A 26,853-nucleotide genomic window follows, 5' to 3' on the forward strand; every position below is an offset into this window, starting at 1 on the left:
TGTCCCCAACAGGCGGCTGGCACACTTCGGGGTCTGAAATGCCATCTGCCTTGCCTAACCTGGGCAAGACCATTCGCGTCCTTTCCCTTGAGGAGCAGCGTGGGAAAGGTGCCGCTGTGTGCCACGTTTCTCCCAGTTCCCCAGGGCTCGAGGGGGCGGTGAGGGCGGGCGGGGTAAATTCGCTGGCCTCCTGGCGTGGAGTAATCCTAGAGGGTGGGATCGCCCTCGGGGATCGGGAGGGGCTCTTCCCCGCCCAGAAGGAGACTGCGGCGGCGCAAGGCCTCCGGCAGGGGGCGCGGGCCGCTAGGCCTCCCCCGGGGCTGCGGGCCGGTGGTCCCTCCCAGGCCGCGTGTGCGGTGCGTTCGCGCAGCCCGCTCCCTGCCCCCACCTCACCTCGTCACCTCCCCGCCCTCTCGGCGGGCCCCTGAGGTGCGCGGCGCAGGCGCAGAGCGAGGCGGCCAGGGCAGTGCGGCCGCGGAGCCTGGGCCAGGGGCCTGGCGCTCAGGGCGTGGGGCGCGCGGGGAGGGAGAGGGGTCGGCCCAGCACAGCGTCCGGGAGCGCTAGGGCCGGAGCAGCGCTGCCCGCCGCCGTGCGTCCGCGGGAAGGACCGCGCGGCCCCTCCGGCCGCGCTTTCGGCCGCCGCCGCCTCTGCGTGGGCCGGCCGGGCGGGCCTCGGGGGACTGACTGGTGAGTGTGAGGGAGGAGCGGGTGGGCCGGGCGCAGGACTGCTCCAGGGGACGCGGGCGTGCGGGCGCACCTTCTAACGGGAGAGGGCGGGAGAGACCGGAGCTCCCTTTACTTGGAAACTCTGCCTTAGCTATATGACGGGATGGGGTTCCCCTCCCCCATCCCGAAGGCAGTTCCACCCCCTGCGCAGGAAGCCTTGGCCGGGCTCGCCTCGGCCCCCTGCTGCCGTTGTCTTTACGGAACCTTTGGGGTCGGGGCTTGGGAGTCTCCTCGGCGCCGGCTTCTGGGCCCGGGCGAGACTGGTGCGTGGCGCCGGGGTGGAGGCGGCTAAGTCCCGGGGACTCCTGCCCTGCGCCTCCGACGGGCATTTGTCTGGCTGCATCCGGGCTCGGGACGATCCTGGGTCCTCGCTGGCGCTGCGGCCCTGCTCGGCGGCTTCGTGACCTCCGGCGGCGAATCCCCGGGCTCGCGCAACGAGTTGTAGCTGCGGAGAGCAGGGCGTCCATGCTGGCGCCCAAAGCCTCCAGCCGAGAGTCGCCTCACTCGTTACGGTGCTTAGAAACCCTTTTTTTGGTTTTGTCTTTAAGTACTGTCTAGGGAAACGAGTCATTTGAAGCAGTTTGTACCTTTTTTTTTTTTTTTTTTTTTCCCAAAGAGAGAAAGATTTATGCCGGACTGAAAAATAGCGAATCAAGTATTTAGTGACTCTGTGTTATTGCAGTAAAGACTGCCTCCTCGTTGGACATGTAGTGGATTCTAGTTCAGGCTCTCCTGCAACATGTTTTGTTTCAATTCTTTTACAATTTAAAGCATATACTTACTTTAATGAGAACGAAAAAGCTTAACTCTTTTTAAACTCGTTAAAAATGGAGTTATTTACTTTTACTGTAAAGGCGTCTTATAGCAATTAGGAAGAAAGACTATACATTGCATGAAAAGCCTTTTAAAACGTTTATCTATTTGATGATTGCTGACTGCCTGTTGTATGTATTGTATTTTGTGCATAGACTTTCTTGTTGGTTGAAAAAAATGACAGGTGGAAAGATGTTGGTTTCTAGGTGATATAAAAAAATTTTAAACATTTTTCTGATTTTCCTGCAGTGACACGTGTTACATATGTCGTTTGTATTTCAGAGGGAGAGGGGACTGTGTGATAGGTTGCTTGTGATTCAGAATCTTCCTGCTAAGAAGACTAGTGAGCAAATGTTTCTGACATCCTTGAGTAAGAAGCTAAGTTTTTTCAAGGCTGTTATGCACACAAAAGGCACATAAAAATGTTTGCTAAAATGAAGGATGGTTAGCATTTTTGGTCTTGAGTAGGCATCACCATTGTGCTGAAAGGAAGTCCGATAGACATTTGGTTATTGTTCGGCCCTAAGTAGGAGTCAAACCCTTCCTGATCCATGTGCCTCCTCCTCTAACCTAACAGCCTGAATCCAGGCCAGCTTGCAACGTTAATTTTAATACCACGCGTGGTTTCCTTTTCTTACTTTTATTCTTCAAATTCCAAAGAACTTGAGATGCATTCTGAAATAACAAGAGATTACTTAACATGTTCGGCTGAGTGTTTTCAGTGTTCTCCCTGATACTTTTAGAGTATTTAGAACATGAAGTGTGAAGCTTTGGGCTATATTAATCCTAACAGCTCTTCTTTTTTTAATTTTTGAATGCAGTGAATTGAGATGGTTACTCAAGGAATGATTGTTTACATTGTTAGGTGAGGCATTTTATTTTATTTTTTTCTTTCTTTCTTTTTTTCTTTCTTTTTTTTTTTGAGACGGAGTTTCGCTGTTGTTACTCAGGCTGGAGGACAATGATGTGATCTCGGGTCACCACAACCTCCGCCTCCCGGGTTCAAGCGATTCTCATGCCTCAGCCTCCCGAGTAGCTGAGATTACAGGCATGCGCCACCACGCCTGGCTAATTTTTGTATTTTCAGTCACACCAGGTTTCTCCATGTTGGTCAGGCTAGTCTTGAATTCCCGACCTCAGGTGATCTGTCCGCCTCGGCCTCCCAAAGTGGTGGGATTACAGGTGTGAACCACTGCGCCCGGCGAGGTGAGGCATTTTGTATATTGGTATCATTTCTGTACATTTCATGGTTGTCTGTTTCTTTAGGCTATTCCGTTCCCCTTCTCCCAACTGGTAGCTAAGAACTGGAAGCAAGATGTACTTGCATTTTCATCTCTGGTTCTCCCACTTATTAGTTGACTTAACTTTCACTAAGGCTGTTTCCACATCAGTAAAAATGTAAATGGGTTTGATAGTAACCCCTCCATGTACCGCACAGGACCATTTTGAAGATGAAATAGAATAAAGGTTAGGAAAATGCTTAATAAACTGAAAAGGCCGGGCGCGGTGGCTCACGCCTGTAATCCCAGCACTTTGGGAGGCCAAGGCGGGCGGATCACGAGGTCAGGAAATCGAGACCGTCCTGGCTAACACGGTGAAACACCGTCTCTACTAAAAATACAAAAAATTAGCCGGGCGCCGTAGCGGGCGCCTATAGTCCCAGCTACTTGGGAGGCTGAGGCAGGGGAATGGCGTGAACGCGGGAGGCGGAGCTTGCAGTGAGCCAAGATAGCGCCACTGCACTCCAGCCTGGGCGGAAGAGCGAGACTCTGTCTCAAAAAAAAAAAAAAATAAAATAAACTGAAAAAGCACTATCTCATTCCCTGCCGTATTATATCACTTCAGTGCTGATATACCCAGAACTTAGTGAAGCAGCAAAAATAGTATGTGCACCTCAACTAGAACACCTGTCATGTGTATCACCTTGGTATTAAGAAGAGCGTTATAGGCCGGGCGCGGTGCCTCATGCCTGTAATCCCAGCACTTCGGGAGGCTGAGGTGGGCGGATCACTTGAGGTCAGGAGTTCAAGACCAGCCTGAATAACATAGTAAACCCCCGTCTCTACTAAAAATACAAAAATAAGCTGGGTGTGCTGGCGGGTACCTGTAATCCCAGCCACTCAGGAGGCTGAATCAGGAGAATCGCTTGAGCTGGGGAGGCAGAGGTTGCAATGAGCCAGGATTGCGCCACTGCACTCCAGCCTGGGTGACAGAACAAGACTGTTTCAAATAAATAAATAGATTAATAAAGTTGGGTAAATCTTTATTCAAATCTCAACCCCAGCATTTACTGAGTATCTAGCTTTGGCTTTACTGTGCCTCAGTTTCCTGAATAACAGGAAGGAAATAATGATTTTGAGAGGGTGATGTGAATTTTGCATCTCATACGATTACATAGGATTAAATGAGATAAAGTATGTTCACAGCCTGGTACATAATTGGTGGTCAGTAAATTATTATTATCACTTTTACTTTTTTCTTTTTCTTTTTTTTGGTTTTGGTTTTTTGTTTTTGAGAGAGAGTCTTGCTCTGTTGCCCAGGCTGGAGTGCAGTGGCACGATGTCAGCTCACTGCAGCCCTACACCTCCCAGGTTCAAGCAATTCTCCTGCCTCGGCCTCTTGAGTAACTGGGATTGCAGGTGCGCACCATCACGCCTGGCTGATTTTTGTAGCAGAGATGGGATTTCACCATATTGGCCAGGCTGGACTCGATCTCTTGACCTGGGGTGATCCACCCGCCTCGGCGTCCCAGAGTGCTGGAATTACACACGTGAGCCACTGTGCCCAGCCACTTTTATTTCTTAAATAAATAATCTATAAGGGCTGTAACAGTTTAAAGTTTATAATTTGGGCCAGGCAAGGTAACTCACGCCTGTAGTCCCAGCACTTTCGGAGGCCCAGGTGGGCGGATCACCTGAGGTCAGGAGTTTGAGACCAGCCTGGCCAACATGGTGAAACCCTGTCTCTGCTAAAAATAGAAAAATTAGCCCGGTATGGTGCCACACGCCTGTAATCCCAGCTACTTGGGAGGGTGAGGCAGGAGAATCGCTTGAACCCAGGAGGCAGAGGTTGCAGTGAGCTGAGATCGCGCCATTGCACTCCAGCCTGGGTGACAAGTGCAAAACTCGGTATCAAAAACAAAAAAAAAGTTTATAATTTGGTTTGCTTTCATTACGCTTGCTTTCCTTATGGATGAATACATTAATTCAGATTCATATTCCTATTCGGTGTCAAAAGATTTAACTATAGGTCAGGCGTGAGACTGTCTCAAAATCTATAGAAGGTAAATCATTTCAAAGAAATGTGGAAATTTACATATAATCACATATTTATCAATATATACAGTTTTTAGTGTTGTAGTACATTATTTTCAAAATAATATATCTTAATTAGTTCTGTATAACTTTCCAATTGATTAAAGATCTGGTGCCATTGTATTATTCAGTACCAGAAATGAGCTATATTTTTGCTTACTAACTTCTTTCGTGTTTTACTTACAGGCATTTTTTACCGTCTACAGAAACTTATTGTAATTCATTTTTCCTCACTCCAGTAGTAAGAATTATACCAAGTAAGTGGACTGTATTGAAACTAATTAATTTTGTAACAGTTAATGAGAATTTAATTGGACAGTGGTTGCTGCACCTGTTGTGTTCTCAGTGGAGCGTTGAATGTTACCTCATAAATAGGAAAATGATTTTTTTCTTGAAAATTATTTATATTCTGATCTATGTGATGAGTGCTTTTTTCTGGAAGCCAGGAGGCTGGTACATATTTGTGACAATATTTTTTTAAAGGAAATGTCTCCGCCTTTAGCTTGAAAACTACATAAAAATACTTCCAATGGTAGGAAATGTGCCTATAAAACTCCTAGTATAGTGCCATAGGCACAGTGTTTCTTTTTTTATATGTACACAAAATAAAATAAGCATGTGGTTTATTGTAATTATCCAGTTCTCACAATTTATATCAACATTTGGAAAAGAATTTTTTAACCTCCGTAAGAAAGAAAACAGAAATCAGTTTCTGCCTTGAAACCTGATTGGAAAACAATCTGAAATACAGAGGCATTGTTTAACATTTTTCTTATACTGTAGATTTTCAAGTGGCTCACATATTTCATATTGCCAATAAATTCTTCAGTTAGAATTTTTATAACGGCATTAACAGTTGTTATTTGTGACGTATTTGTTACTTTTTTTTCATTTTTTAGATTGAAAAGATATGAATGAGTATCCTAAAAAAAGAAAAAGGAAGACTCTACACCCGTCTCGTTATTCAGGTCAGTGTATAATTATTTTAAAGTTGGGTATGGATTAATTCCCACAAAATTACATTCTCATCCATTTTCTCCTAAGTGATCAGATAAGACTTAAATATCTGGGTCAATTTTTAGGTAAAAGAACGGTTTAAATACATTATCTGAATATATATTCCTTATTGTCTACCATGTGCTAGGCACACATAAGAACTTTACAGACATTATTTTATTCCTCACAGGTCTATGGGTTATAAATATTTAAAATTAGATAGCCAAGGTTATTTACTTATATAGCATCATTGGGATTTGCATGTCTGATTCGTAAGCTGTGCTTAAGACCCAGTAATGACAACCTTGGTAGAAAATATTTTACATTATTGGGGAAAAAAGACTTTATCCTCTCTATTATTTTAGGAAATGTAAACTTTCATTCTGAATGCGTAATTTTTTTTTTTTTTTTTTTTTTTGAGACAGAGTCTCACTCTCTAGCCCAGGCTGGAGTGCTGTGGTGTGATGTCAGCTGACTGCAACCTCTGCCTTCTGGGTTCAAGTGATTCTCCTGCCTCAGTCTCCCAAGTAGCTGGGATTACAGGCGTGTACCGCCACACCCGGCTAATTTTTTGTATTTTTAAAGTAGAGTTGGGGTTTCACCATGCTGGCCAGGCTGGATGACTGTGTAATTTTAGATCCTTTCATTGAGGTTGGCTCTGCTGTGTTGGCAGTATAAGAAAAGGGGTCTTTGTGGCCATCTCTAATACACCTCGCTTACATTTACTTGGGACCATCTCAGTCTTACCTATTAGTCTACCCAGCCTACACATTCTTCATATCTGAAGAAATTAAGCCTAGTATACTGCTTACTGGCCCTTCCTAGACAAGACTTGAAATGACTATATTCAGAAGCCCTAAGTGGTCCTTACCATTTCCCCTATGTAATAACCTTTCTCTGCATGACATGGCACACCTTCCTGGTGTTTATTTCACTGTTTTGTGCAGTTAATACAGTGTTTATCATGTATTTTTATTTTGTGTGATTCTGAGTATAAAACAAATGTATCCTTGTGTATTTCAAAGTTGTTAACGTTTTAAAGTATGTAATTTGTGGTTCTTTCAAAGTCCAGTGTCAGTATCGGATCTGAAATATAAAAGCTTTAAAAGTTGAAAATATATAATATTTTCATTACAGATACTATAATTAAGAACATTTGTATAAGTTAGATAACGGGAAGTTTCTCATTAAATATATATGTTTACTGTGCTTGAAATATTTTTCATTTTATGTTCAGATTCCTCTGGAATAAGCAGAATTGCAGATGGATTCAATGGAATTTTCTCTGATCATTGTTACAGTGTCTGTTCTATGAGACAGCCAGATTTAAAATATTTTGACAACAAAGGTATATCTAATATTTTCGAAAATATGTTTCTTTAAACTGCTTTTACATTTTTTATTCCTTACTTGAAAATGTGGGTAAAATGTGGATTGATGATTTCAAAACAGACAAGTCTCTGAAATTTGTTATAATGTAAGAAAACAAAGTTGTATTTTTTTAAGAAAGCAAGTAATTTTAATTATTATTATTATTATTATCATTTTTTTGAGATGGAGTCTCGCTTTGTCGCCCAGGCTGGAGTGCAGCAGCGCTATCTTGTCTCACTGCAGCCTCCGCCTCCCGGGTTCAAGCAATTCTCCTGCCTCAGCCTCCTGAGTAGCTGGGGTTACAGGTGCGTGCCACCACGCTCAGCTAATTTTTGTACTTTTAGTAGAGACAGGGTTTCACCATGTTGGTCAGGCTGGTCTCAAATTCCTGACCTCATGATCCGCCCGCCTTGGCCTCCAAAAGTGCTGGGATTACAGGCTTGAGCCACCGTGCCTGGCTGTAATTTTAACTTTTAACATTATTTCTGACATATAAATAAAAAAGTGCACTCTCCTAAGTCCATTTTTTGAAGGGGGTGGGGTTAGGGGGAGACAGTCTTCATTCTGTCACCCATGCAGCCGTGTCTCACTCCATGGATTATGGCTGACTGCATTCTTGATCTCTTGAGCTAAAGCAATCCTCCCACTCAGCCTTTTGAGTAGCTGGGACTACAGGCATGCACCACGATGCCTGGCTAATTTTTAAAAATTTTTTTGTAAGGACAGGGTCTTGCTGTGTTGCCCAGGCTGGTCTTGAGCTCCTGGCCTCAAGCAGTCCTCCCATGTTGGCCTCACAGAGTGCCGAGATTGCAGGTGTGAGCCACGGCTCTCAGCCCTAAACCCACTTTAGTTGGTTAGGAATTGGTGGCAATTCAGGAGTGACTCAGAGTTGGGAATATTTATGTTGAAAGGTTAAGAATAGTGTTAGACACGGTTCTACTCAGCTATAGCACATAGTGTGGAAGAAAAGAACAGAGGATGATTTGGTATTTTTCAATGTTGGATCTTCTATTGGCTCCTCTGTTCTAGAGTATTGGTGAATGATAACAATTTACAACTTGCGCTTAAGCTTCTTCTGCAACCAGATTGTCCCAGTTCCCTTGAGCTCCCGTTACAGGCACAGAAATATAAATTACAAAAAACATGTAGAGTTAGAGAGTTAGAGACATCAGTATGAATTCATGTTTAGCTTACTATAGATTCAGATGGCTACATACAGAATGCTTGTAGATATGCGTGTGTATATATATGTGGTACTGTACACACACACTTTGCTCTGTTAGCTGAGAGAAGCTGAAAGAAATGACACCCAGAAACAGTGAGTATGAGCACATTCAGTGCCCAGGTCTTGGTTTCTAATGCCATACTTTAGTAAAAAGAACTAGGCCTCCTTGGGAAAATGGCTGATTCTAGGTCTGGGGCAGGAAATATACAAGATGAACCTGGAGCATTTTGTAGTGCTGGAAAATAGGAAAGTACTTAAAAAAAACCTAAACACACGCACTTGACAGGGGCATGCCAAAGGAGCACACACGTCAACTTAAAGAGCTCCCAACAGCCAAAACTGAAAACTATTTGGGGACAAAAAATTATAACCCAGAGTATAAAATAAATATCCATGAATTCATGCTGTTATAAATTATTAAATAGAGGAGACAAGGCAAATCTGTGCAGAAAAATTCCAAATTATTAGACTTCATCTTAGCCAAAAGGCCAAGAAGCAATAAAACTCCAAATTATTTATGTAGCTACTCCTCCCTCTAGGAGGTGGAATATAAGTCTGCACTCCTTAAGCATGGACTGCACATAGTGACTTCTTAGAAAGGGTAAAGTATGGAAAGTAAAAGCACAACTTTAGGCCAGGTGCGGTGGCTCACGCCTGTAATCCCAGCACTTTGGGAGGCTGAGGCAGGCAAATCACCTGAGGTCAGGAGTTGGAGACCAAGCCTCAACATGGAGAGACCCTGTCTTTACTAAAAATACAAAATTAGCTGGGTGTGGTGGTGCATGCCTGTAATCCCAGCTACTCAGGAAGCTGAGGCAGGAGAATTGCTTGAACCTGGGAGGCGGAGGTTGCGGGGAGCCGAGATCGCGCCATTGCACTGCAGCCTGGGCAACAAGAGTGAAACTCCATCTCAAAAAAAAAAAAAAAAAAAAGGACAACTTTATAGTGTTGAAACCCGATAAAGACTTAGCCAGGTGATCAAGATCAACATCAACAACCATAAATCATATTGATAGTATGTACCCTTGATAAGAAGTGATGAAAATGGCAATTTACCTCTGATCTATCTTTCAGTAATCCATAATTCCAGCCTAATCATTTAAAAAAAAAAGAAAGCAGACAAATTCCATTAGCAAGGAATCCTACAGAATACCTGATTAGTACTCCTCAAGGAGTGAGAAACTGCCACAGCCAGCAATAGCATGGAGAGGCATGGCACCTTAATGGAATGTGGTATCCTGGAACAGAAAAGGGACATTAGGTTAAAAACTAAGGGCATTTAGATGACTTTATTGACTTTATTAATAAGATACCAGTATTGATCATTAATTGTAACAAATGTGCCACACTAATGTTAGATGTTAGTAGTGGGGAAACTGGGATACATGGGACCTCTCCATACTATCCTCTCAGATTTTTCTGTAATTCTAAAACTATTCTAAAAAATAAAATCTATTTTAAGAAAACATGATGGATGGGCTGAGTGTGGTGGCTCACGCCTATAATCCCGGGTCTTTGGGAGGCCAAGGTGGGAGGATCGCTTGAGGCCAGGAGTTCAAGGCCAGCCTGGACAACATAGCAAGGCCCCATCTCAAAAAAACAAGAATTACCCGGGCTTGGTGGTGCATGCCTGTAGTCCTGTCTACTCAGGAGGCTGAGGCTGAAGGATCACTTGAGCCCAGGAGTTTGAGGCTGCAGTGAGTGAGCCACGATCATGCCACTGTACTCCAGCCTTGGCAGACTGAGCAAAACTTGGTCCCTCGCAAAATGTTGAAGCCCAGTTTTCACTATTAACCTGTATTTCAGTTTCCCTGTGCTAACTTTGAAACACTGGGGCTGGCCTGAGGGTATAAAGGCTTATTCAAACTCAGTAATTTAAACTTAAAATCCTAAGGAACTTCAAAAAGTGTAATCTAGTCCAAATGGGGCATCAATTCTAAAGCATTTGCTTGTTTGAGCGATTTTCTGTGTCTGAGGTATATAGATAACTTCTCTTTTTATGACTAAATCCAAATCCTTAGTTCCTGTTGGAATTCAAAATCGTATTTAAAAATTGATGCTTTGTTCTATAATTAATGCTTTGATTATATAAATAATAAGTATTCTTCCAAATCCCTTTTTACAGATGATGATTCTGATACCGAGACATCAAATGACTTGCCAAAATTTGCAGATGGAATCAAGGCCAGAAACAGAAATCAGAACTACCTGGTTCCCAGTCCTGTACTTAGAATTCTAGACCACACTGCCTTTTCTGCAGGTTGGGGGAACTAATTTATAGCATTGATATATTTTGTATTGGTGAATTAAAAAAAAAGTGCATGCAGTAAATTTCTTTTTGCCCAGTTGTATTTAACAGATCTTATTTAGTTATAGTCATATAATAGGTTTGTTTTATTCTTCAGAAAAATCTGCTGATATTGAAATTTGTGATGAAGAGTGTGACTCACCTGAATCAGTCAACCAGCAAACCCAAGAGGAGAGTCCTATAGAAGTTCACACTGCTGAAGATGTTCCAATTGCTGTAGAAGTGCATGCAATTTCTGAGGATTATGATATAGAGACAGAAAACAATTCCTCTGAAAGTCTCCAAGACCAAACTGATGAAGAACCGCCAGCTAAACTTTGTAAAATTCTTGACAAGAGCCAAGCTTTGAATGTGACTGCCCAGCAGAAATGGCCTTTACTGAGAGCTAATAGCAGTGGCCTCTATAAATGTGAACTTTGTGAGTTTAACAGCAAATATTTTTCTGACCTAAAGCAGCATATGATCCTGAAGCATAAACGTACCGATTCAAATGTGTGTCGAGTATGCAAGGAAAGTTTCTCCACCAATATGCTTCTGATAGAACATGCCAAACTACATGAAGAGGATCCCTACATTTGTAAATACTGTGATTATAAGACAGTAATTTTTGAGAACCTCAGCCAGCACATTGCAGACACCCATTTTAGTGATCACCTCTATTGGTGTGAACAGTGTGATGTACAGTTCTCCTCAAGCAGTGAACTCTACCTGCATTTCCAGGAGCACAGCTGTGATGAACAGTATTTGTGTCAGTTCTGTGAACATGAAACTAATGATCCAGAAGACTTGCATAGCCATGTGGTAAATGAGCATGCATGTAAATTAATAGAGTTAAGTGATAAGTATAACAATGGTGAACATGGACAGTATAGCCTCTTAAGCAAAATTACCTTTGACAAATGTAAAAACTTCTTTGTATGTCAAGTATGTGGTTTTCGGAGTAGACTTCATACAAATGTTAACAGGCATGTTGCTATTGAACATACAAAAATTTTTCCTCATGTTTGTGATGACTGTGGGAAAGGCTTTTCAAGTATGCTAGAATATTGCAAGCATTTAAATTCACATTTATCTGAAGGGATTTATTTATGTCAATATTGTGAATATTCAACAGGACAAATTGAAGATCTTAAAATTCATCTAGATTTCAAGCATTCAGCTGACTTGCCTCATAAATGTAGTGACTGCTTGATGAGGTTTGGAAATGAAAGGGAATTAATAAGTCACCTTCCAGTCCATGAGACAACTTGATTATTCTCTTTAACTTACAGAATGTTAGTTTAAAATAATAAATTCATCCTTTTTTTGGAGATGATTAAATAGATGATTGTAAACACAACTTATGAAATTTGCCTTTAACAAGTAACTTTTTTAAATTATAAAATTTTATTGGCATTGCTCCATTTTCAGTATATAAATATATCTTTAATGTGGTATTTTCAATTCCGTGATAGTTTGTAGTTTTAACCACTCTTGGTGACTGTCGTCCTGTTTCTTGCATGTTCTCTGATTTCGTGAATTGAAAAGAAACAAATGTATTGAAGAAATGAGCTACAGTTTTCCTTCCTTAACCATGGGTGCTAGTAACTTTTTCTTTTTAAAACTCAAGACAAGATTAGTTTATTGTGTATGAAGTCATTAAATTATTACACGACCAGAACTAAAATGCAATATACAATTAAGTCCACGGATACTCCCATTAATAAGAAATAACACTAGGAAGCCACTATTATCACAGGAAGAAAAGATGTGGTTTTCACGGCAGTCTGTTTTTTTAAAAAAAATTTTTTTGAGCCCCTATCTATTGTTGAATATTTTAAGATGGGATGAGGGAGGAACTAGTAAGGGCTTACACAATAAAAAATAACTGTATCATAACTCATTCATAACTTGATGTTTCATTTTCTGTTGAGGAACCATAAATTCATTCACAGACTTAATATTTTTTTCTTAGAGACGGTCTCGTTCTGTTGTCCAGGATGGAGTGCAGTGGTTGATCATAGCTCCCGGGCTGTAGTCTCCCAGGCTCGAGCAATCCTCCCACTTCAGCCTCCTGCATAGCTAGGACTGACAGGCGTGTGGCACCATGCCCGCTAAGTTTTTAAATTTCTTGTAGAGATGAGATCTCGCTATGTTGCCCAGGCCAGTCTCAAACTCCTGGACTCAAGCAATCCTCCCACCTTGGCCTTCCAAATCACTGGGATTATAGGCATGAGCCATTATGCCTGACTCTTGCCCAAATTTCTGATGTCAAATTGTTCATTGACAGAAAACCCACTGAAGTATTTAATGTAAAGTTAGGAAGATCTGGGAGATAGGGGTTGCTGGCATGAAAATGTATAACTTACAACATTTGTTTATTAATAAAATGATAAATTAGCATCAATATTAGTTCGTATGGCTGCCATAACAAATTACTACAAACTGAGTTGCCTACCTAGCAGAAATTTATGGTCTCACAGTTGTGGAGGCCAGACATTCAAAGTGGAGTTATTGGCAGTTGGTTCCATCTGAGGGTTGTGGGGGAAGGATCTGTTTCAGGTCTGTCCTTGGCTTGTAGATGGATAGCCTCATGTTCACATGGTGTTCTCCCTGTGTGCAAGTCTGTCCCCAAATTTCCTCTTTTTTTTTTTTTTCTTTTTTACTTTTTTGAGACAGAATTTCACTCTTGTCGCCCAGGCTGGAGTACAGTGGCGCGATTTCAGCTCATTGCAACCTCCACCTCCCAGGTTCAAGTGATTCTCCTGCCTCAGCTTCCCAAGTAGCTGGGGTTACAGGCGCCAGCCACCATGCCAGGCTAATTTTGTATTTTTAGTAGAAAAGGGGTTTCACCACGTTGGCCAGGCTGGTCTCAAATTCCTGACCTCAGGTGATCCACCTGCCTCAGTCACCCAAAGTGCTGGGATTACAGGCATGAGCCACTGCCCCAGGCCAAATTTCTTGTTTTTATAAGGACTCCAGTCATATTGATTGGATTAGTGCCCCTCCCAATGTCCTCCTTTTAACTTGAAGACCTGATCTCCAAATAAGGTCATTATTCTAAGATGCTGAGGTTTAGGACTTCAACATATGAATCTGGGAGGGAACACAATTGAGTAGCAGAGTCTGAAACAGCAGTATAAAAAAGATAGAATTATGTGTATCATTGCCCTCAAATTTAACAAGCACTGCTAACAATATTATTTTTTAGGTTTATTGATATAAGTGGAAGATCAATTTATGACCAATGATTTTCCCACTTCAAGAATTTAGTCTGTTTGGACAATGGTGGCTGCAAGTATTCTTAGAAGGTATTATGGACAATGGTGGCTGCAAGTATTCTTAGAAGGTATTATTTTTATCCCCACTCTTTTGTTGTATGTGCATACCTGTGTTCCTAGCAACTCACATTCCATCTAATTATAACATTCCTGTTACGGCTGATACAAATGTTTCTCAGAAGACTTAAAATTGTAACAGTTTAAATTGTAAGATAACCTTAGAAAGCATCTGGTCTAAACCCTCCAGTTTTCTAAGTTTCTTGCAGAAATAGAAATGTAGATCGCTATGAGGCCAAGTACATATAAACAGTTATGTCATATGGGAGTGGGATCCAGGTTATCTGGTTTACTGTCTAGTGATGTTTCCATTACATCATGTTACATAAACCTAACCTTTGTCCCTGGGATGTTTTTTGTGACTACTTCACCTAACAATTAACCTAGTTGTTGATAATTTTGTTTTTATGCTTTTTATACATCTAGCTCCAGGAATTGGATTTTCGGAAAAACACCTTAAGTAATGCCTTGGTTTGTTTGTTTTCTTTTAATCTATTTGCTGCTTTACATTTTGATCAAGTGTTAGTAATTGAAAAGATTGTAGGCCGGGTGTGGTAGCTCACGCCTGTAATCCCAGCACTTTGGGGGAGGCTGAGATGGGCGGATCACAAGGTCAGGAGATCCAGACCATCCTGGCTAACAGTGAAACCCCCTCTCTACTAAAAATACAAAAAAAATTAGCTGGGCGTGGTGGCGGGCACCTGTAGTCCCAGCTACTCGGGAGGCTGAGGCAGGAGAATGGCGTGAACCCGGGAAGTGGAGCTTGCAGTGAGCCGAGATTGCGCCACCACACTCCAGCCTGGGTGACAGAGTGAGACTGTCTCAAAAAAAAAAAAAAAAAAGAAGAAGAAAAGATTGCAGTGCAGCTACTCAAGAGACATATATCCAAGTTTCAGAACCATGTAATTTTGTACTTTTTTTTTCCAGACAGTCTTGCTCTGTTGCCCAGGCTGCAGTGTAGTGACATGATCTTGGCTCACGGCAACCTCCACCTCTCAGGTTTAAGCAATTCTCCTGCCTTAACCTCCCAAGTAGATGGGATTATAGGTGTGTGCCACCACGCCCGGCTAATTTTTGTGTTTTTAGTAGAGATGGGGTTTCACCATGTTGACCAGGCTGGTCTTGAACTCCTGACCTCTTGTGATCCGCCCACCTCAGCCTCCCAAAATGTTAGGATTACAGGCGTGAGCCACTGCACCCGGCATAATTTTGTACTTTTTGATGAATCTGCAGCTTAGGGACCTATCCCAATGACAGTTTGTCCCACAAAGCCTTTTTGCCTTGGCCCAGTTTTCAAATCAATGATTGACCATAAATTGCTTGAAGTAGTTGGTCTTTATTTATTTATTTTTTGAGATGGAGCCTTGCTCTGTCGCCCAGACTGGAATGCAGTGGCGTGATCTTGGCTCGCTGCAACCTCTGCCTCCCGAGTTTAAGCAGTTCTTCTGCCTAGCCTCCCGAGTAGCTGGGATACAGGCACCCACCACCACACCCAGCTAATTTTTGTATTTTTAGTAGAGATGGGGTTTCACCATCTTGGCCAGGCTGGTCTTGATCTCCTGACCTTGTGATCCACCCACCTCGGCCTCCCAAAGTGCTGGGATTACAGGCGTGAGCCACCACGCCCGGCCAGGCTTTATTTTTAACTTAAAGAACTTCAGAAAAACAAACCTACCTAAAAAAATTAAGACTCCTGGTTTTGTTCTTTGTTTTGTTTTGTTTTGTTTTGTTTTACTTCAGAGACAGACATTTTCACTGTATTCTTGTGACTTGCACCACAATTCAAGTCTGAGATTACCTAACTGATGATGTTTATTAACACTTCAGGCCGGGCGCGGTGGCTCACGCCTGTAATCCCAGCACTTTGGGAGGCCGAGACGGGTGGATCACAAGGTCAGGGGATCGAGACCATCCTGGCTAACATGGTGAAACCCCGTCTCTACTAAAAATACAAAAAATTAGCTGGGCGTGGTGGCAGGCGCCTGTAGTCCCAGCTAGTAGGGAGGCTGAGGCAGGAGAATGGCGTGAACCCAGGAGGCGGAGCTTGCAGTGAGCCAAGATCGGGCCATTGCACTCCAGCCTGGGGGACAGAGCGAGCAGAGCGAGACTCCGTCTCAAAAAAAAAAAAAAAAACACTCCAGTAGAATTCTTCGCAGCAGTGAACAGTAGTGATAGGTCATCATTGTTTTTCTTGCTGTTTTAAATCTTCATCTTACAATGAGTTATTTTGAAATTCCAAAAGATTTCCCTGTATTCCAGAAATTGAAAATGGTTGTTCCCTAAAAAGCCTCTTCTTTTCCTGCTTATAAATTTGCCAATTTTACCATTTTAAATTACCTTTCTTACATTTCTCTGAATTGTATATTATTTGTCAATTTCACAGTTTCTATAATCTATTGTTTGCTGAATTGTTACAGGCTTTTGTTTGTTTTTAATAGACTAGCAGTATTCCTAATTATTAAATCTGATTTACAAAGCATTGAGTTACTTAATCCTGGCACTTTCCACTTTGCGTTTTTTTTTTTTTTTTTTTTTTTGAGACGGAGTCTTGCTCTGTCGCCCAGGCAAGAGTGCATTGGTGTGATCTCCGCTCACTGCAAGCTCCGCCTCCTGGGTTCACGCCATTCTCCTGCCTCAGCCTCCCTACTAGCTGGGACTACAGGCGCCCGCCACCACGCCTGGCTAATTTTTTGTATTTTTAGTAGAGACCGGGTTTCACCATGTTAGCCAGGATGGTCTCGATCTGCTGACCTCGTGATCCGCCCACCTCGGCCTCCCAAAGTGCTGGGATTACAGGCGTGAGCCACCATGCCTGGCCTGCTTGTATGTCTTATTACCTTTTACGAGAGACTTAGTATATTTTCCAAGCTGCTGTGTTAATTTTTTAATGGAATTTTAATGCCTAAAAAGGCCATATGTTGGCCGGGTGGGATGGCTCACACCTGTAATCCCAGCACTTTGGGAGGTTGAGGCGGACGGATCATCTGAGGTCAGGAGTTTGAGACCAGCCTGGCCAACATGGCAAATCCCCTTCTCTACTAAAAATAAAAAACAACAACAACAAAATTTCCATTGGTTTCCAGATGAGGAAACAGATTCTTAAAAAGACAAACATCTCTCTAAGGTCACGGGGTGAGCAAGAACTTGGAGACTGATTCCCAGTTTCTGACCCCCTGGTCAATTTCTGTCAAATGGCCGAAAGGACTACAGGATAGACTTATACAGATCTACAGGGTTGTTAGCTAGGTGTGGTGGCTGGCACCTGTAATCCCAGCTACTCGGGAGGCTGAGACAGGAGACTTGCTTGAACCCGGGAGGCAGAGGTTGCAGTGAGCCAAGATTGCACCACTGCACTCCAGCCTAGGTGACGGAGTGAGACTCCATCTCAAAAACAAAAAACAAAAAAGAATTTAAGTGAAAATAAATAGTTAAGATCAACTGGTAAACCCAGTGGAGAAACTAATCTGGTTAGTCAGGTATACCGTACAATTAACAGTTTCATCCCAATAAATAAAACAGAAATTTTGGGATATATATTCCCTTGCCTGTAATTTTTAACCTCAGTACTGATGACTAAAGATAGAGTCACAAGAGAATTTTTATTATGGCACTGAGTTTATGGGATTACATATACTCCTTATGTTAATTTGGCTTTCCATAAATTAATCTTTCAAGACAACATTCACATCTAAGAAATGTGTACGTTCATGATTTAAAACATAAATTTGCAAAGCTAAAAGTTTTCACATATAGTTTACCTGTTTATATAAAGTTATATGTCCAATTTGTAGGTTTAAAAACAGATTTTAAGACTATTAGAGTTGTTAGGAATTTACTTTGTACTAGTGATTTGAAAAATAATTTTCTGGATAACGAATTTCCATACTAAAGCATCAGTCACCACCAATTCCTTATTAAGTTAATTCTCCTTAGTAACTTTGGTGTTAAAGTGGTAACTATCTGAACCCAAAATAAATTTGTGAAGAGTAATTTATTCATTCTAAAAAGAAATTTTCTTACATTGCTAGAAAGAATATTATACTATCTACTAATCTTATTCCCATGCTTTATGAGGGGTGATTATTTAGAGAGTTTTAAAAGAAATTAACAGAACATTTAAAAGTGTGTATCTTTGTTGTTTGTTTTTACATAGGCAAATGAATCTAACCTGACATCTTTTTTCCCCTTGCTAGAAATATTGAGCTGAATGAATTACATTCCTAAAATGTAATGAATAGTACATATTTTGAATGAAAATTCAAAGTTTTCTAGTTTTTAATATCTTGTCTGGAGAGTGTATCCACTACTGAAAAATACTGCAGTTGAATTATTGATATTTTCACCTTTACTCTTCAAAGTAAAGCTGAAATCAGAAATTGGAATCATATTCAGCAAATGTAATTTCTGGTGGGTAATTTTCTTTTTTCTTTTTAAGGCTATTCACTATGCTGTTCTGGATTTTGGTTGGCTAAAATTTGAGAATACAGAATTCCCATGTTTCCTGCCTACCCTGTTCATTTGTAGTTATGTCCAGAATGGCATTATTTGTCCTTTTCTGTTTTTCTTTTTCTTTTATAAGAGAGGCCCAGGCAGATCTCAAACTCCTGGGCTCAAGCAATCCACCTGCCTCAGCCTCCCAAAGTGCTGGGATTACAGTCATGAGCCACCACTCCTGGCCTTATTCATCTTTTTTAAAATACATTATTTCTGAAATTATATTCTATGGCTGATTACTGTTATCTTTACAACTCATCTTATTTGGGTTTTCAGAAAGTTTCAAAAGATTAAAGTTTTCCCAACTAACAAGGTAAGTTGCCATGAACTAAACATGTCCCCCTCAAAATTCATATGTTCAAATCCTAATCCCCAATGTGATGGTATCAGAAGATGGGGCCTTTGGTATATGATTAGGTCATGAAAGTGGAGCCCTCATGAATGGGATTAGTGCCATTATAAAAGGGATCCCAGAGAGCACTCACCTGTTTCCCATGTGAGGATACAATGAGAAGTCAGCAGTCTGCAACCTGGAAGAGAGCCTCACCAGAACCTAACCACACTGGCACCTTGATCTCGGACTTCCAGCCTCCAGAACTGTGAGAAATTTCTGTTGTTTATAAGCCACTCAGTCTATGGTACATTGTTATAGTAGCCTATATTGACTAAGATAGAGTAGATTTGTTTTGATTCTTCCTTCCGTCTGTTCTCCAAACTCTTAAAATAAGTTACTCCCTTCATGCCATATCCCACATCATTTGCTTGTATACCCTGTAAATATTTTATATATACCTGCCTGGCATCAGTTTGTGCTGAATTTGTAAATTTTGAATGTGTCTATTTTAGATTTTAAGCATAACATTATGGCACAGATCTTAATAACTTCGTTATGGTTACAATATTCTGGTTAAATTCCTTATGGCATTCATCCATTGTTAGTGAGCAACTAAGATGCCAAAGAAGAAGGACCTAACCTAGAATGACACAATATTAGATCTGGGATGAACCTTAGAGATATAGTCTAGACTCAAAGTGAAAATCATGTAAAAATAATTGTGTCTGGGTGTCACCACAGGCTCACTCCTGTAATCCCAGCTCTTTGGGAGGCCAAGGCAGGAGGATCACCTGAGGCCAGCCTGGGCGACATAGTGAGATCCCACCTATACAAAAATTTAAAATAGGCTGGGCGCGGTGGCTCACGCCTGTAATCCCAGCACTTTGGGAGGCCCAGGTGGGCGGATCACGAGGTCAGGAGATCAAGACCATCCTGGCTAACATGGTGAAACCCTGTCTCTACTAAAAATAAAAAAATAAAAAAAAAAATAGTCGGGCATGGTGGCGGGCGCCTGTAGTCCCAGCTACTCAGGAGGCTGAGGCAGGAGAATGGTGTGAACCCAAACCCGGGAGGCGGAGCTTGCAGTGAGCCGAGATAGCGCCACTGCAGTCCAGCCTGGGTGAAAGAGCAAGACTGTCTCAAAAAAAAAAAAAAAAATTTAAAATAAAATTAGCCAGGTATGGTGGTGTGTGCCTGTAGTCCCACCTACTTGGGAGGCTGAGGTGAGAGGATTGCTTGAGCTCAGGAGTTCAAGGCTGCAGTGAGCTATTATTGATCATGCCACTGCACTTCAGCCTGGGCAGACAGAGTGAGACCCTGTCTCTAATAATAATAATAACAATAATTGTATATGGTATGTAGTTTTTACTTTCTTCGTTGTAAATTATGTGGTATAAAATTTAATTGGTACAACACTTTGATTCATGAATATTTTTACTTAGGACAAAATTAACTTTTTAAGAAAAGCAAATTGGTGAAAAATATGAAGTAAATAATAATAGTCATACATGGATATGGAAAAAATTGGGTAGGTGATACATGAATGACTGAAATTGGAGAATGCAGAATTCTAGACAAAACTTCTTGTTTATACTTCAGAAAAATGATCTTCTAACATCATTAGTCAAATGCTTTTTAAGGTAGAATAAACATGACAAATTCCTAACCACTCTTCAAATAATTTTCTTTAAAGTTAAAATGTGCCCTGTGTTTTTTATGGAATGTCATACCAAACACTTAGAGAAAATAACATTAAAAAATAAAGGACAAAAGCATATGACTGATTTGTAATCCCTGTTCAGTAGCAATAAATTATGTGACTATGACCATGAACAGTAGATGTTACTAAGTTTTTCTTAAATAGTCCATTGGTTCTGCAGCTCCTTAAAACAAGCTTGTCCAACCCATGGCCCAACACAAATTTGTAAACTTTCTTAAAATGTTATGAGATTTGCAATTTTTTGTTTTGTTTTCAAGCTCATCAGCTATCGTTAGTGTATTTTATGTGTGACCCAAGATAATACTTCGTCCAGTGTGGCCCAGGGAAGCCAAAAGATTGGACACCCCCTTCCTTAAAAACTTTTTTTTTTTTTTTTTTTTAACCTTAAAAACTTCTATTTTTACGGGCTGGGCGTGGTGGCTCACACCTGTAATTCCAACACTTTGGGAGGCTGAGGCAGGTGGATCACCTGAGGTCAGGAGTTCGAGACCAGCCTGGCCAACATGGTGAAACCCTGTCTCTACACAAATAGAAAAATTAGCCAAGCATGGTGGCGGATGCCTGTAATCCCAGCTACTCGGGAGGCTGAGGTAGGAGAATCACTTGAATCCAGAAGGTGGAGGTTGCAGTGAGCCGAGATCGTGCCATTGCACTCCAGCCTGGGCAACTGAGCGGGACTCCTCAAAAAAACAAAACAAAACAAAACAAAAAGACTATTTTACTATGCTTCTATTTAACTAACAGCTATGGAATATCTGCTATCAAGCCAAGTGCTCAGGAATACAAAGATAAACTATGGTTCTTGACCTCAAAGAGATTTACCATATAATGCAGAAAACTGTCACCTTTCTGAACTACAATTCAGTTAAATATCAAATTGACTTTCATGTATCTAAGTATTTGCCTTTTGTATAATGCTACCTACCATACACGTTCTTGTAAGTTTTTTATATACTTGTGATTCAGTACTTCCAAAATATATGCAGAATGACTAAAAGTTTATATTCCCATCAGCAAGATCATGTTTCCTCACAGGCTTATCAACAATATCATACAACTTTTAAATTTCCTGTAAATCTTAAGGGTATAAAGTAGTACATTATTATTGTTTAAATTTGCATAATCTGATTACTAACAAGGTTGAGACTATTTAATATGCTTATTAGTCATTTTAACTTTCATTTTGTGAACTGCTTCTCCCTATCCTTTGTCTGCTTTTCTGTTGGGTTTTCTGCTCTGTTTTCCGAAGTTCTTTATTTTTAACTATTGATTTTTGTTGGCAATATATACTGCAAAAAATAGATTTCCTACGTGTCTGTTATGGATGTCTTTTGTTAAACAGAAATCCTTAAATTTAATGTAATAGATTCATCACATTTTCCCTTTACATTGTACCTTCTGCCTGTTAATTTTACAAAATTCTCTCCAACTAAAATGTCCCCAAATTATTTTCCTACTTTTTTCCTAATTTTCTGGTTTTACTTTTCATGTTTAGGTCTTATACCCATCTGAATTTGTATATAGATATGATTCAAACTTTATTTTTGTTAATTAAACTGAACCAATTTCTCCAATGCAATAAAATAATTTATCTTACCCAGTGATTCATAATACCAATTTTATCATATACCAACTCCCCATGGACATAATTAGCATGTAAATCTGTATCTTACACAATTACATTCCATCGTTTGTTCCTCCAAGAGTATCACATACTTTAATAGTAACAACATGCTTTAAATATTGAGTTGGGTAAGTATAGGCAGAGAACAAGGGAAATAAAGAGAAATGGTTGATAATTTAAAAAATAATAAATATTAGAGCTTTGCTTATAGCAAATAAATATTAAATAAATAAATATTAGGACTTATTATAAATATGTATTAAACTTTAGCAATTACTCCTTCTGCATGTATTGAGATAAATGTGGGTTTCCTCCTTTGGTCTGTCAATATTATGGATTATATTGATTTCTGTTTGATGATTTCTGTATTCCTAGGAAAACCCTACTTGGATAAAAAAAAAAATTCTAATACAACGTTGGCCTCAGGTAGCTAATATTTCCTATGTTTGCCTCTGTAGTCCATAAGTGTGAATTTTTTTTTTTTTTTTTTTTTTTTTTTCTGGAGACTGAGTCTCGCTCTTTGGCCCAGGCTGGAGTGCAGTAGCGTGATGTTGGCTCACTGAAACCTCTGTCTCCCAGATTCAGGTGATTCTCCTGCCTCAGCCTCTGGAGTAGCTGGGACTACAGGCACCTGCCACCACCCCTGGCTAATTTTTGTGTTTTTTATTAGAGACAGGGTTTCACCATATTGGACAGGCTGGTCTCGAACTCCTGACCTCATGATCCACACGCCTCGGCCTCCCAAAGTGCTGGGATTACAGGCGTGAGCTATCGTGCCCAGCAAGATTAATCTTTTTGTTAAACATGTAATAGAAAGTTACCCCTAAAATCATCTAGACCTGGCTATTTTTGAATATGTGGGAAACTTAGCCTATTCGAGTTTTCTATTTTTTCTTGGTCTAATTTTGGTATTTGATGTTTTCCCAGATTTTATACTTCATCTAAGCTTTTCAATTTGTTGGCATTTATATTATATATCTATAGTTATTCTCCCCTTAATTTGTGTCTTCTTTCATTTTTTTATGTTCTTGAACAGATTTGGCAGTGATACGTCAAATTGATAATTTCAAATAACGTTAGTTTTTGTTAATATCTATGTTGGTTTTAGCCTTTATATTTAAATTCTTTTCCTTCTTTGTGTTTACTCTCCTGGCTTTTTGGTAATATGCATGTTCCACACACAAAAGCAATGGATTAAATTTCTTATTACTTACTATATTAAACATTTAATTACTGTGCTATAATTTATAGCCTGTAATATGCCACTCTTGCTTTAAAATACAGTAATTATATTAAATATAATTATTAAGTACAGAACTAATAAAAGGATACCACATGATTTTTAAAATTCAAACAAAATAGAGTAAAAGTTCCCTTTGAGACTACCTATGCTCAGAACTGATGGATCAGCTGGCACGACCCAGACCGATAAACAGGCTCATCTGATCTAGTGTCCCCCAACCCAGGAACTGACTCCTGCAGAAAGACAGCTTCCACTCCCTGTGATTTCATCCCTGACCAATCAGCACTCCTGGCTCAGTGGCCTCCCCCAACCCACCAAATTGTCCTTAAAAATTCTGCTCCCCAGTGCTGCTCAGGGAGACTGATTTCAGTAATAATAAAACTCCAGTCTCCCATACAGCCGGCTCTGCGTGACTAAGTCTTTATTTGCAATTCCCGTGTCTTGTATCAGTTCTGGCTAGTCAGCCGGCAAGGTGGAGGCTTTCCTTGGGTGGTTACCATCCGAAGCTTGAATTTTAAGTATAATGGCAAGCTGTTGGAAAGCTTTTTTTTTTTTTTTTTTGAGATGGAGTCTGGCTCTGTCGCCCAGGCTGGAGTGCAGTGGCGCGATCTCGGCTCACTGTAACCTCCGCCTCCCGGGTTCAAGCAATTCTCTGCCTCAGGCTCCTGAGTAGCTGGAACTACAGGAGCCCGCCACCATGCCCAGCTACTTTTTGTATTTTTAGTAGAGACGGGCTTTCACCGTGTTAGCCGATGCTCCCGATCTCCTGACCTTGTGATCCGCCCGCCTCGGCCTCCCAAAGTGCTGGGATTACAGGCGTGAGCCACCCCGCCCGGCCTGGAAAGCTTTTTAAGCTCAGAAAGTAATACGATCTGGATTTCTTTTCTTTTGTCATTTTTTAAATTTATTTATTTGGAGACAATGTCTCGCTCTCTTGCCCAGGCTGGAGTGCAGTGGCACGATAAATCACAGTTCGCTGCAGCCCCGGGCCCAAACAATCCCCCCACCTCAGTCTCCGAAGTAGCTGGGACCACAGGTGTGTGCCACCACGCCTCGCTAGGTTTTTAAATTTTTTTATTTTGTAGAGACGGGGAGGAGGAAGCGGGGCGGGGGCGGGGGGGGCGCCTCCCTATGTTGCCCAGGCTAGTCTCGAACTCCTGGGCTTAAGGGATATCCCACCCCTTCGATCTCCCAAAGTGCTGGGATTACAGGCGTCAGCCACCACCATCACTGGAAGCTAGCTAAGCCTAGGCTGGGCAGAGACTTGGACACTTTGAGGGGAGAAGGGAAGGGAAGAAGTTGGAAGGGGGAACGGAAAACCACTCTCCTGGTAGCAGTCTGCCCACAACAAACCTTGCCTTCTGCCCTTAAGGAAAATGGCGCCTGGCATAGATGCGCTTCCGGCCACGGAGCCAAACAGAACAGAGGAGGCAAGAGACCGGAAGTGACCGCCCTTTGCCACTCCCCTTGCCTCCTCTCCGCCTTTAACTTCTCGGGAAGATGAGGCAGTTTGGGATCTGTGGCCGAGTTGCTGTTGCAGGGTGATAGTTGAAGCGGAGACTGTGAGTGCCGGCTGCCTCGACAGCACGTTTGCGACGCTCGGAGTGACCTTCGAGCGACTGGGGACTGGGGGCGGGAGTCGTGCACGCGGCGTTGTGTGACGAGGCGCCGCCCGCCGCGGTCCTGTGGGAAAGGAGAGAGCCAACTGTCGGGCGAACGGGGCTGGCGGCCGAGTCGAGCCCACGGAGCCCACGAGGCCGTGCTCGGGGGTGGGAGTGGGAGATCCGGACCTGGACGGTCGTGCGCGGGGCGGGGGTGGGCTCTGGCCCTGACTCCTGCGCCCGGTGTGGAAAGGTGGAAGGCCTTTTCTAAGGCAGGTGTTCACACCGGCTGGACCGGGGCGTTACCCCCACCCGGCTTTTCCCACGCAGCTCCTTCGCGCGGTCATTTCTTGACTCTCTGGAAGAATCCGCCTTCTTTATGGCCACTGTTCTTTTCCATGTACACACCAGGATTAGACCGTGATTGTTTGTCTTTGGTGTCTTTTTCTTGAGAAACCACCTATGCTTTCTTAAACTTATATTCCTTGAAGTTTCTGGTACTTTGGCTGGAAGCGTTAATGCCCTCTTGAAGCCTTACCTTTCTAAATGTCAGCCTCACATTGTGATCTTAGAATTTTATTTCCTCACTCTGCATATCCACTCCTACTCACCTAGAGCTTCAGGTTGAGAAACTTAATAACTTCGTTATTGTTTGTGAATTTGGCTTCGTCTCACTAACCCTGTTCCCTGATGTACTTTCGAGTCACATGCAGTGACAGACTTAGTCACAATTAGTTTCTTCTTCACCAAAGGGAAGTTGAGTAGAAATTGCAACCAAGACTTTGGCTAATAGATTTCGGCTAATAGATTTCACTTATTTTAATGAAATATCATTCAAAAGTCATCTTTAATTGTCTGACTAGAACACTCCCAAAAAAGAATTACCTAAAAACATTTTGCCAGCATAATTTATTTCATTGGGGAGTTGATGACTGTCACTGGTGTGTCATCAGTTTGCATGTCTATCATCCACTTTAGTTTGTGCTTTTCTAACTTTATCTCCCTCTAGTAGCATAATGGCAGAACCTGTTTCTCCACTGAAGCACTTTGTGCTGGCTAAGAAGGCGATTACTGCAGTCTTTGACCAGTTACTGGAGTTTGTTACTGAAGGATCACATTTTGTTGAAGGTTAGTTCTTCTTAAGTTCTTAAAGTAATTACTGTTGAAAATATATAAAAGTGCTTATTCTTTCAACATTAGTTATTGAACACATGTATGGGGCATTGTACTGTATACTATGAGAAGTACCATAATGAATAAAACCCTTTTCTACCCTCCAGAAGGGGAAAATTAAATGGTATTAATAACAACTAAGAACTTTAGTATATTAATAGCTCATTTAATTTTCATCACCACTAGGTGATGAGAAATAGCTATGTTAATAGTTCATTTAATTTTCATCACCACCATCTTTCATTTTAAAGATGAAGAGACCAAGTCAAAGAAAAGTTAAACAGTTTGCCCAAGATCACGCAGCTAATAAGTGCCCAGACAAAAAATCAGGCAGTCCACGTTTAACCATTATACTTGTCTCCTCCCCAACTTAGCAGTTAAGCCAAGACCTCAGACATATCTCATTTTCTCAAACGAGGCTGAATTGCAGTGGAAAGGGGGAAAAAGGAGTTTCATAACTGTTAAAGGTGATGAGGAATGTCTTACTAGGGAATACTTCTTTTTTTTTTTTTTTTTTTGAGACGGAGTCTTGTCTTGTTGCCCAGGCTGGAGTGCAGTGGCATGTTCTCGGCTCACTGCAGCCTCCGCTTCCTG

General features: G+C 41.5%; 2 protein-coding genes across 10 annotated transcripts in view; both read left to right on the top strand.

Annotated features, from left to right (window-relative positions):
• Positions 1–283: 283 nt before the first annotated feature.
• On the top strand, positions 284–14,418 carry ZNF639 (zinc finger protein 639). Of its 8 annotated transcripts, none has more exons than XM_054483592.2 (8): positions 304–687; positions 2,361–2,404; positions 2,627–2,745; positions 5,040–5,110; positions 5,753–5,821; positions 7,087–7,197; positions 10,571–10,705; positions 10,851–14,418. In XM_054483592.2, exons 5-8 carry the CDS (start codon positions 5,764–5,766, stop codon positions 12,002–12,004), a joined length of 1,458 nt encoding a protein of 485 aa, XP_054339567.1. In that variant the 5' UTR covers positions 304–687; positions 2,361–2,404; positions 2,627–2,745; positions 5,040–5,110; positions 5,753–5,763; the 3' UTR covers positions 12,005–14,418. The 8 variants fall into 8 exon arrangements, with proteins under 8 accessions (XP_054339564.1, XP_054339567.1, XP_054339566.1 ...); XM_063662446.1 differs by lacking the exon at positions 304–687 and adding an exon at positions 720–1,909; XM_054483593.2 differs by lacking the exon at positions 304–687 and adding an exon at positions 764–1,238.
• Positions 14,419–24,914: 10,496 nt separating this feature from the next.
• Positions 24,915–26,853, top strand: part of MFN1 (mitofusin 1) — a 44,169-nt gene continuing 42,230 nt past the window's right edge. The window contains exons 1-2 of one of the 2 annotated variants that reach the window (XM_054483596.2): positions 24,915–25,047; positions 26,096–26,214. In XM_054483596.2, coding sequence (XP_054339571.1) covers positions 26,103–26,214 — 112 coding nt within the window. In that variant the 5' untranslated portion in view covers positions 24,915–25,047; positions 26,096–26,102. The remainder of the gene's footprint in view (positions 25,048–26,095; positions 26,215–26,853) is intronic. The other variant, XM_054483595.2, reaches the window with a different exon arrangement.

The sequence above is a fragment of the Pongo pygmaeus genome, chromosome 2 (assembly GCF_028885625.2).
Source record: "Pongo pygmaeus isolate AG05252 chromosome 2, NHGRI_mPonPyg2-v2.0_pri, whole genome shotgun sequence".
Lineage (NCBI taxonomy): Eukaryota > Metazoa > Chordata > Mammalia > Primates > Hominidae > Pongo > Pongo pygmaeus.